Source organism: Populus euphratica, unplaced genomic scaffold (assembly GCF_000495115.2).
Source record: "Populus euphratica unplaced genomic scaffold, PopEup_1.0 scaffold22.1, whole genome shotgun sequence".
Lineage (NCBI taxonomy): Eukaryota > Viridiplantae > Streptophyta > Magnoliopsida > Malpighiales > Salicaceae > Populus > Populus euphratica.
Genome location: NW_011499863.1, coordinates 1121770 through 1134028, shown reverse-complemented (window position 1 = coordinate 1134028; position 12259 = coordinate 1121770). Strand labels below are relative to the sequence as shown.

At 38.3% G+C, this 12259-nt stretch overlaps 1 protein-coding gene across 1 annotated transcript; it reads left to right on the top strand.

The window, feature by feature from the left end:
* The first annotated feature begins 924 nt into the window (after positions 1-924).
* On the top strand, positions 925-1657 carry LOC105125395 (uncharacterized). Its single transcript, XM_011025809.1, has 2 exons — positions 925-1113; positions 1289-1657. The coding sequence occupies exons 1-2, from the start codon at positions 1020-1022 to the stop codon at positions 1624-1626; spliced, it is 432 nt and encodes a 143-aa protein (XP_011024111.1). The 5' UTR covers positions 925-1019; the 3' UTR covers positions 1627-1657.
* The last annotated feature ends 10602 nt before the right edge of the window (positions 1658-12259 follow it).

The window sequence follows — 12259 nt, the reverse complement described above, 5'->3', positions numbered from 1 at the left end:
CTGAGATAAACTATGGCTACAATTTTCTTATCCATGAATAAACAATGAGCTAGACTGCTAGACACCATGCTTCAATTGTTCTCGGGACCATGTTTTAACTTCTCAAACGTCTTACACAAGCCTATAGTAACCCTGTATACTGTCTTCTAATGATAAAACTAGTATCCTTGTTCCCTCTGTCATTGACCTCTAAGTTCCCACTCTTCTGCACCTATCACCTATCGATTGTACCCAACTAACTCAACTAATCAACCATCTAACTATTTCCATCCCATTGTAAGGCAGTGTTTAGTTATTATTCTATAATAGAAAAGATGAAAATGACAGGAAAAAAAAAACATGTCTTTTTGTATTTTCTATTTTAAAAGTACTAAAATTCACTTCAGAACTATTCAAAGATATTTATATTAGATTCTTATCTTTGTTTTTTTAACCAAACATGTTTTTATCTTTTTCTATATTTATTCCTTCTATTTTACGACACTAATTAATTCCCATCAGGAACAAGAATGGCTATGATATAATGGTGGATGTTCCTTATCCCTTAAATACATTAGCCTTGTGCATGTAATAGTACTAGACAGTCTAGAATAAAGTATAGAATTCTCTTGTATGTTAATATGCTTAGTCTCTCCGATCAACTAAAAGAAGTTTGTACGCCTCACAAAAAGCATGACTGGCTCATACTCTACCATGCCATGGAAAGACAGACAGACCAAAGAAAGAATCCCTCCTTTTTTCTATGTAGTAAGCTATACCTCGTAAAGTCCAAGAGGCTATTAAAATCCATTAAAATAAGCGAAGCAAACAAGAAAGAATATCCTGACTACCTATAAAACCAGAAACCGAACATGCAATCTTAAACATTGTCACATAGGTGTGTGTCTGTATATATATTGAATCATTTAGAGAAAACCTTTCTGTGTTTCGAAAACAAAGAAAAACCCAAGATACATACAAGTGTAGAAATGGCCACGACTGATCGACGAGATGGATAAACTAGATATGCTGCATAACCTATGTCTAAGCCTTTGGAGTGCTACAACTACCTTCAGCCAGCCTCAGAATGGAAGGAGGAAGATGGAGCTCTAGTTTTACTTGTTCGGATTCCTAGTAGGTTCCAATTGTCTGTAGATGTGTATTTTTTTTTTGGACTCAATTCTGTGATTATATAATCATATTCGTAAGTTTTTTGGACTTGATCACTTAGTTAAAAAAGGTCACCTATTTTTCAGATTTCTGCTCACTTTTTTCTTGGAAAAAGATTTAACGGAGATTAATTATGAAGGTGTCCGTCATGAGCAATTAGGGGTCACGATAGAATCCACAAATGAAATCAAAGTGTCTGGAGAATACACTCCAGCAGGAGATAACAGAACCGTTCGGTTCAGTGCTGTGTATGGCCCCTTTCCTGATAACTTTAGCTCAAGTGAACTGACAGTTGATCAACTCTTAGAATCAGAATTCCAAAAATCATCACTGCTGCACAGATCGGTCCTAAAGAGTCGCAGGCCACGACAAGCCAAGAGGTTGCTAGCCTTCAAGAAACCGGAGACGAGCAGAAGGGTCAAAATAATGGAGAGACTGCAAAATTTGCTGATGACAGAGAAACTACTGCTGGGCTAGGTAGCGGTAGTGTTCAACCAGAGGCCAACAAGAATGAACAACATCCGAAAGAAAAGATGTGGCTACAGCCAGAAACTCTGTCGGAGGCTGTTAAGTGGGAATTGAAGGAAGAAGAAAGCTCATCTTTTCTACTTATTCATCTTCTTAGTGAGTTAGACAGTTTATTTTAGGTGTTCTTATAGCTGAAGCTTAGGTTAGTTAAACAGGATCCCCTTTCTTCTTTTTTTGCAGATTTCCGGGAGGACCAAGTGAAGATTATTCCCTTGCCTTCATCCCATGCCTTTCAAGTTCATGCAGAGCGAGCACTTGTTAGTAATAGAAGGAGAAGGTTCAATCGAGATTTTCCTGTTCCAGAAAATTGTGATGTGAATAAAATGCAGGCTAGGTTCCAGGCTGGAGTTTTCATCATTGAAGTTCCAAAAGCAACACCAGACAACCTTGCCCTGAAGCTACCGACAAGGCTCCAATCCCTCCAAACTTAGCTGCCTCTTCAAGCGTTGGTGAAGAAAAAGGTAAGCCAAATTCACAGGAGGGTATAGAAGAAGCTGCAAGCAGGGAGCCTCCAAGGGTCCGGAGCGTCATAATAGAGAAAAAGCCAAACCACCGAATGAAGTTGTACCCTTGAAGTAATCGATGAGAAATCAGAAGTGGAAGATTCTGAAGCTCCAAGCCCTCTAAAAGACACAAGCAAACCAATAGCTCAAAAGGGTGAAGACGAAGCTCTTTGATTCGAAAAGTTACTTCTTCATTGGAAATACATAATAAGGAATATATATTATCCTAATAAAGCAAGGGATGTGGAGAAATTATCACTGTTAAGATTAATAAAAAATAATCTTTATTCACATGTGATCATGCCATGCTCCTTTAGATTGGATCATGGCTGCAGATGTGATAGTTGTGGATTTATATACCTACTTCTAATAATAAATTGTTTAAAAGAAACCAAGTTTAAAAGCTCCCTTCTTTTAATAACGGTTTTCTGACCAGTTCTTAACCCAGATCGCCTGTCCGGATCTTATAACTAAACATGTATAATATAACAGTACAAAACAGTTAATATTTTTCTTTTTTGCTAAATGATATAAAAACCAGTTTCATATCCATGACAGAAGCTCTAGTTACGTCTCCCTCTCAACTTATGTCTTCTGCTTCTGACAACAATGAATTTTCCCTTAATCCAATAATGACATATGGTCCCTGCTGCAGCGATAATTAATGATCGTAATATGTTGTTTAGTGTTAGAATTTTGTTGAAGGTATTTGGAATATCTGCGTAACCCAGATCATCCTCATGATTTTGAGAGTGGACGAGCATGTATCTGGAAGACAAAAACCCGCTACTTTTCCATGTTGCAATGATGTAATTCGGTTCAAATAGATGAAAGTTGGGTCAATTTAGCAGTGGATGTGTGATATGCACGGATGATTATGAAAAGCGGGAGGACTGCTGCGCTCTTTCCTCGTGCAAACATCTTAAAGCAATGTCCAGACAAAAATCAGAGCTGCCCTTTGACATAGACGAAAGCAAAAATAAAGATAAAATTGAAGCTGAATAGTGTTTTCACTAAAAAAGGAAAACACAACAGAAAATCCAAAATTATAAACGGAAGAAGTAAAGCAAACCGAAAGAAAAAGCAATGGAGATCATGAATGGAAGCAGGGTAATGCCATCAAAGTCATTCGTGCCTGTACAACTGATACTCGAAACAGCAAGCATTTCTTAAGCAGGAGGTAGCATACAAAAATTAGAAATCTGGTAAAAAAGATAAACAGATATAGCACAATAGTAGAGACTGAAGGCTCGCAAAACATAATTGATAGTGATCATGACATCCAAAAAAATGAATTGAAGGCAAATACGCTAAGATGATAGAAATCTGCTAAAACTATATATAATTGCACTACATGATCTGATGGGAATTCCTTACAGATTACATAAAAGATTCGTGTTGATTGACCAAGGAAAATAAGAGCACCCACCAAATGATAAACCGAGCACGACAGATATAAAGAAAAACTTCAAGCAATACTGGGAGTCGACAAAGTGGACAGGTCTGGTTCTGAACAAGCCATTCTTTAAGGCAACCTGAATGGAAAACATGCTTGCACAAAGACATGGCCTGGCAATCCTCTCCCTCCTGGAAATCCTCCAGGCATATCACGCAACCATTAGTTCTTGATGTAACTATCCTTTCATCATCGCTTTGAACACGAGTTAGATGCAATATCAATAATGAAACTGTAGCAAGTTGTCGTCTTCTAGCTTCCTCTACTCTTTCAAGATCATGAGGATGTTGATCTTCAAACTGTGGACTCAGAGTTACTTCTCTCTCAAGATCCCGAAAATGTTGATCTTTTTCACGATGCCAATGCACACAAATTGGTATGAGTGCAAGAATAAAGACAGCCGCTACAAACACAATAAGGATGGACACGGAAAGAACGAGATCTAGCATGGATATGGAGTATGAAACTGATTTTTTCTATACTTCTATATATATATATATAGAGAGAGAGAGAGAGAGGGTTAGGGTTACTATCCACGGAAATTCTTCTTTTTTCCTCCTACTACAAGGAAACTACGTTGTCTGTTCTATGCAAGTATATTTTATGAATCTTTCTCCTTAACGGCTTAGGAAACAATCCATGCAATATAGGAAACTTCACTTTAGCCCCTAAGTTTATAATGAATTTCATCCTGAAATTAATCATTCTCTATCTTACAATGTTATCCTGACATGCAATTAATGTTAATGTAAGTCACCAGCTCTCTTTAATTCATACAGATTACTACAAGAATCAGTCTTAGAATAATCTTCAAAATTTTTCAATGAATGATTAATTAATTATTGCATAAATGAAGATGAGTTTGAATTATTGATTATTTTTTTGGGAATAATTACAAAAAAGCTATTGTGTATTACAAAATAAATGTAGGGATTCCATACCTTTTTGTCATAGCTCTAAGGAACGACAACCTTGGGAGCCTCTAAGGTGCGTATACACTTAAAAAAAATCAAATTTTATAACACATGGTTAAAGGTTTCATACAGGGGCGGGGCAAGAAAAAAAAACTAAAGGGGTCAAATTAAAAATTAAGAGAAATAAAGTTAAATTTTTAATTATTTTTATAATATTTATAAGGGAGGGGGCTGGGAAAAATATTTCCTGCAGTGGCCGGGCCCTGCCAGCCCCCCACCTCCGCCACTGGTCTCATACCGTAGTTTTTAAAATGTATATACAGTTAAACCACCTATGTAAATTAATATATTTGGGACCATAATTTTTTTTAATTAATGAGATACTATTTAAACTTTAACTTTAATTCGGAACTAATTAAAAAAATTATTTAAGCAAGATTATTAACTTAAGATTATACTGTACACTGCTGCGCGGACTGGTCCTACAGAATCGCAGGCCACGACAAGCCAAAAGGCTGCTAGCCTTCAAGAAACTAGAGACGAGCGGAAGTGTCAAAAGAATGAAGAGACTGCAAACATTGCTGATGACAAAGAAACTACCGAAGGGTTAGGTAATGGTAGTGTTCAACCAGAGGCCAACAAGAATGAATGAAGAACATCTAAAAGAAATGAAAGACTTGGCTACAGCCAGAACCTGTATCGGATGGTGTTAAGTGGGCACTGAACGAAGAAGAAAGCGCTTTATTATAGTTGAAGCTTAGGTTAAGAAAACAGAATCCCTTTTTTATTTTGCAGATTTCCAGGACGGCCAAGTGAAGATTATTCCTTTGCCTTCCTCCCAGGCCATTCGAGTTCTTGCAGAACGACCCCATGCTAGTAATAGGAGTTGGTTCAATCAAGATTTTCCCGTTCCGGAAAATTGTAATGTGAATAAAACACAGGTTAGGTTCCAGGCTGGAGTTTTCATCATTGAAGTTCTAAAAGCAACCACCAGACAACCTTGTCCTGAAGAAGAAACCACAGATACCGACGAGGCTCCAATCCGTCCAAACTTAAGCATTGGTGAGGAAGGAGGTCAGGAAAAGAGTACGACTTCTCAATTCTCAGAAAAAGCAACAACTCAGCCAAATCCACGAGAGGGTATAGAAGAACCTGCAAGCATCAAAATAGAGAAGAAGCAACTCTACCGAAAGATACTTCGACCACACAAAAAAGAAGTTATCAATGAAGAATCAGAAATGAAAGATTCCGAAGCTCTAAGCCCTCTATAAGACAAAAGCAAACCAATAGTTCAAAAGGGCGAAGATGAAGGTCCTTGATTCAAAAGCTAATTCTTCATTGGAAATACCTAATAATGAATGTATATTAGAGGTGAAAGAAGCAGGCGATTGATTGCGGTGCATGCTATATTATTCTACAATATCAATACCAATTTAGAAAGTACAATACTTAGATTGAAGAGGTCCATATATACACAAATGCATTAGGACTGATCAATCAATAAGAACAAGATAAGAAAAAAATATTTTATTTACATGTTTTCATGTGATCATGCGTTGCTCTTTTGGATTAGATCATGGCTGCAGATATGGTAGCTGTGGATTTATTTACTTTTTAACACCAAATTGTTTGAAAGAATCCAAGTTTAAAAGCTCCCTTCATTCTCTCAAGAAAAACATCTTTCAGATGTGAAGATTAAGTTTAAATGCTTAGAATTTGAAACTACAATTCAATTATTCAACAAACTTGGAAAGATTTTGATGGGATTTTTATGCTTCTGCAGGCTAATTACAGCAATCTTGAATTTACTTGAGTGAATTTTTTTAATTCAGAGTTCAATGGAAAGACTAAATGTCAAAGATACAAAAGAAACCTTCCTTCATTTGTGAAGAAGGCCATGCCTTATAATGGCCAAGGGATAGTTAAACCAATTCACAAAAGCAAAAGCACCAAATGGTCTTGCTGTTAAGAAAACTCAGAACCAACTTGCAATATATAAATACAAACAGGAGCATATTAACCAAATACAGATTAATGGCAAAATTTCCTCCGTCTTCAAGAGGTAGATACAAAGTTATCCGTCTAGTGGATACAATCCTTTCCATGGCCGCCAGCCTATACGCAGCATCACCTCTCAAAATGTTCAATCCAATTTTCAGCCTAAAACAGAATGGAAGGAAGAAGATGCAGCTCTAGTTTTACTTCTTGATCTTCCTGGTAACCTTCCGATTATCTAGGCTAATCCCCTTTTTTGCTTTCAAATTCAGCTTTATATTTTCATGCAGGCTTCGTTCGAGCATATAATGTATGTCCACCTTTCCTTTACCTTGAAAAGGTGTCAATTTGAGGTTCACTATGCGGGTTTCTTGAAAGAGCATGTAAGAATCTTGATAGCCGATAAGTAATATCAGAGTTCATGGAGAACGTATGCTCACAAATAACATACGCAGTCGCTTTAATACAGGTTACAACATTCCTAAAAATTGTAACCCGAGCCAAATGAAATCGGAGTGTTCTGGTGGGATTCTAACCATCAGGATTCCCAGAATCATTCCTGCCCCACAAAGAACTGGTCCTAGAGAATTAGAGGCTGAAATAAGCCAGGAGGGTCCTAGGCCTCAAGACACAACATCCTTTGTCAGAAAAGAAACAGAAGGGAAAGTTGTAGAAGCTCTAAGCCCTCAAAAGACCGCCGGCGAATCGGTATCTCAAAAGGGCCATGATGAATCTCCTCAAAAAGCTAATTTATTGTCTCATACCACAAAAGAATTATATGAGAAGACTGCAGGGCTAGATGGTGAAAAAGTTGACGAAAATGTCACCGAAAAGAAAGAAAAGAATGAAGCATACGTGATGCGGAACAACAAACAAAAGAATTAAAATCGGGAAAAGAAAGAAGCTTTTAGAGGAGAAGTTAAGAAGAGAAAGCAAAGAAGAAGAAGAAAGGGGATTGGAGATATGCAAAATCTGCAAATTTTCATTAATCATCAAAAACTAACTCTCACAATGACAAGAGAGCATATAAATAGTAAATTCTAAAACATCCAACTAATGGGCTCGGCCCAAACTGTTTAACATAAATAATAAGATAACAATGAACATGCCCAAATAGGCTAAATAAATAAAATAACAATGCAATAGGCCCAAATGGGCTTAGTCTCCCAACCACAGCGTGACAGGCTGGGCCATCCTACGCCGTCTTCGTCCATATACTCGTATAGTTTGTGGTGTGGGTCTGGTGTCCCCATCAACTCTCCCGGGGTTAGAGAAACTCGACCCTGTCGAGTGTAGTACTGGCCGACTCTGATAGTATTCCCAAAGATCTGGATCAAGCTGCTGTAAAGTATCTCTAGTAATCCAAGTGCAATCTGAGTCAGGTCGACCCACCCAACGCACTAGAAACCGTTGAACCTCACCATTCCTGTTAAAAACAACTTGTTCATCCAGAATAGCATCAATATTATCCTTTTGTGCTGATGTCAAGGTGAAAGGGATAGAAGTTTCAATAGGATCATCAGAAGAGGAGTTAAGTGGTATCTCAAATGGATCATCTGGAATAGGAAGTGGTTTGTGGTATGCAACTAGATCCTCAATATTAAATGTAGAGCTAATGCCAAAATCATGTGGTAAATCAAGAACATAAGCGTTTGGACCTACCCGTTGTAGCACTTTGAAAGGTCCGGCACTACGTGCATGTAATTTTCGATTAGCTCCCGAAGGAAACCGCTCGGGTCTAATCCGTATCATAACATAATCTCCCACTTGAAACTCATTATGTCGTCTATGTAAATCAGCTTGAAGTTTATATTGCACATTACTTGCTTGAATCTGTTTAGTGATCTCAATATGCAAATCCTGAATTCTACGTGCAAAAGACTCGGCTGACTCAGACACTCTAGCATGAAGGGACATGGGAAGAAGGTCTAAAGGTTTCCTAGGCTTGTAACCATGTACAACTTCGAAAGGACTCATGCCTATTGACCTATTGATAGAGCTATTATAGGCAAATTGGGCCGTAGGAAGAATTAGATCCAAATTCCGATTATGATCACTTACTAGACACCTCAAAAGGTTGCCCAAACTCCTGTTAACCACCTCAGTTTGACCATCAGTTTGGGGGTGGTAAGCAGTAGAAAACTTCAATTTGGTTCCCACCATATGCCAAAGGGTTTTCCAGAAATAACTTGTGAATCTAACATCCCTATCCGAAACTATGGTTTGAGGAAGACCATACAACTTGACAATCTCATCAAAATAGAGTTTTGCAACTTTGGAAGCATCTGTGGTTTTAGTACAAGGAATAAAATGGGCCATCTTAGAGAAGCGGTCGACAACCACAAAAATAGAATCATGTTTCTTTGTAGTACGTGGAAGCCCAAGCACAAAATCCATGCTCACATCTTGCCAAGGGCAAGTAGGAACGGGCAGTGGGGTGTAAAGACCAGTATTTTGTTTTTTATGTTTAGCTAGTTGGCAAGTTCGGCATTGACCTACCAATTTAGCGACATCTCTTTTCAAACTAGACCAAAAAAACTGGCGTTCCACTTCTTCGATGGTTTTATTCCTTCCAAAATGTCCTGAGAGACCTCCAGCATGAATCTCCCATATCAAAAAATCACGCACAGATGTTTTTGGGATACAAAGCTTATTATCCCGAAATAAGTATCCATCTTGGAGGTGATAACCATTTAAAACACGGTGATTCTCATCCTTCAATGTCAAGTATATTTCTCCAAATTCTGAGCAAGATTCATACTCCTCTTTAAGTCTCTCAAATCCTGTGATTTCAACACTCATTATAGATAACAGCGTTACCCGACGACTCAAAGCATCTGCAGCTTTATTCTCTATTCCAGATTTATGTTTCAAAACAAATGAGTATGCTTGCAAATATTCAACCCAATGACCATGCCTATGATTAAGCTTCTTTTGGGAGTTAAGATAGCGGAGGGCTTCATGGTCAGAGTAAAGAACAAATTCCTGTGGTAACAAGTAATGACGCCAATAACGCAAGGCCTGAACCACCGCATAAAACTCTTTATCATAAGTTGAGTACTTTTGTTTGGCCTCATTAAGTTTCTCACTAAAATAGGCCACAGGGTGACGTTCTTGACTAAGTACTCCACCTATACCGACTCCCGAAGCATCACATTCTACTTCAAAGACTTTAGTAAAATCAGGTAGCCGCATTACTGGAGCCTCCGTCATTTTCTTCTTAACCTCCTCAAATGCCATATTAGCTCCTTTACTCCACCTAAACTCACCTTGTTTCAAACAATCTGTAATAGGCGACATGATGGTGCTAAATCCCTTAATAAAACGACGATAGAAAGTCGCAAGCCCATGAAAACTACGAACCTCATGAATAGTCTTAGGTTCGGGCCAATCTACTATCGCTTGGACTTTCTGGGGGTCAGCAGAGACTCCGTTCCGTGACACTATAAACCCTAAAAAGACCACTTGATCTGTAAAGAAGGAACACTTTTTGACATTTGCAAACAAACTTGCCTTTCTTAGAGTGGTACAAACTTGAATAAGATGATCAAAATGCTCTTTCTTGGTTTTGCTATAAATAAGAATATCATCAAAGTATACCACCAAGAATTTTCCCATAAATGGTCGAAGCACTTGTGTCATTACTCTCATAAAAGTGCTTGGTGCATTGGAAAGGCCAAAAGGCATGACTAACCATTCATATAAACCATCCTTAGTCTTAAATGCTGTTTTCCACTCATCTCCCGGACGGATCCTAATCTGATGATATCCACTCTTCAAGTCAATCTTAGAGAAGATCTGGGCTCCTGCCATCATATCTAGCATGTCATCCAATCGAGGAATTGGAAAACGATACTTGATTGAAATCCTATTAATGGCTCGACTATCAACACACATTCTCCATGATCCATCTTTCTTGGGTGTTAACAGTGCAGGTACTGCACAAGGGCTCAAACTCTCTCGTATAAATCCCTTTTGTAACAACTCACATACTTGCCTTTGCAATTCAGCATGTTCACTCGGGTTCATCCTATAATGAGGCAAGTTTGGTAATGTAGCTCCAGGGACAAAATCTATGGCATGTTGAACATCACGCATAGGGGGTAAAACATCAGGTAGTTCAGAAGGGAAAACATCTAGAAATTCTCTCAACACTTCTCTTACTTCTTCGGGTGGCTCCTCTAAAAAGTCTTCTACAATCTCCTTAGCCACTACAGCAAACACAACAGACTCTTTACAAATCTCCTTATCAAACTCCTTAGGACTTATTATGTTAAGCCCTCCATCTTTCACTTTATTCTTCTTCTGACCATTATCATTAGACCTCGGGGGTAATCCAATAAGTTGGATTTTTTTACCTTGAAAAGTGAATGAACAAGAATTTGATCGTCCAAAGATTGTAACGTCCAAATCATATAACCAAGGCCTACCCAAAATGACGTGTCCTACATCCATAGGAATGACATCACACCAAATTTCATCATGATAGTCAAAAATCTTAATGGAAAAAAGACATCTCTCTTTGACCGCTATAGATGTATCATTAACCCAAGATACATTATAAGGTTTAGGATGTGGAACAGACTTTAAGCCTAAGCGGGATACACTACCCGAGGAAACTGCATTGATGCAACTACCACTGTCTATGATGATTTTACACCCTTTATCTCCACATTTAATGTAAGTGTAAAAAATAGCAGTCCTTCTCCAATCCTCAGTTCCTTTAGGTTGTGTTAAAGCACATCTAACCACACCTAACCTAGTAGTCTTGATTTGAGTGGATATAGACCTAACACATCCTAGCAAGTTAGACTCATTATCATCATCATTTAGATCTTGAAAATCATCGGGATTGGGTTCATATACCTTATCATCACAATTACCTTCTTCATTCATACCCTCTTGCTCCTTGATGAACAAAGCCTTATTAGGGCAGCTAGAGGAGATATGACCAAAACCCTGACACTTAAAACACTGAATTCTTGAAGTTTTAGGTGCTTCATGAAAAATACCTTTACCCTTATCTTCTCTAGGTATCTGGGAAATCAAAGGATTGGGTTTACGAGGTGGGGCACCTAATATGGAGTGATTACTACTAGGTTGAGATCTAGAAGGGGTATTACGAGTGTCCTGCCGTCTTGTCCACTGGCTTTTTGTGACCAAGTCATAATTTTGTACTAGGGTATAAGCTTCATCAAGGGTGGAAACACCCCTAAGCACAATCTCTCTTTTAAGGTCATCGTTCAAGCCTTTTCGAAATCTACTTAGGGTCATCACTTCATCCTCCCTAACTGCACATCTCATCCTATACTCATCAAATTGTGCCACATATTCATTAGCAGACCTGCCTCCTTGCCTCAAGTTATTCCACTGGTCCAAAAGATTTCCTCTATAAGAGCGGGGCAAGTACTTTTCTTCTAGCTTAGTCTTCATTTCAACCCAATCAGTAATAGGGGGTTGACCTCTCCTAATCAAAGACTCTTCTACACTTTCCCAATAGAGCTGAGCGGTTCCACTAAGTTTCATCTTTGCAAATCTTACCCTTCTATTCTCAGATAGATTATACCAGCCAAAGAATTGATCCATGTCACGGATCCATCTATCAAAAATCCACGGGTCAAGTTGACCCTCAAAAGTTGGGGCTTCTACCTTGATATGCCTCATGACTCGCTCGTCAGGGTCATCATAATCATGATGGCCCTGATTGCGATTGT

Excerpts from the sequence above, each read along its gene's own strand:
- LOC105125395 (XM_011025809.1), top strand. The coding sequence starts at position 1,020 with ATGTCTAAGCCTTTGGAGTGCTACAACTACCTTCAGCCAGCCTCAGAA. Across the intron at positions 1,114-1,288 it reads TTTACTTGTTCGGATTCCTA|GTGTCCGTCATGAGCAATTA; the intron begins GTAGGTTCCAAT and ends TTAATTATGAAG.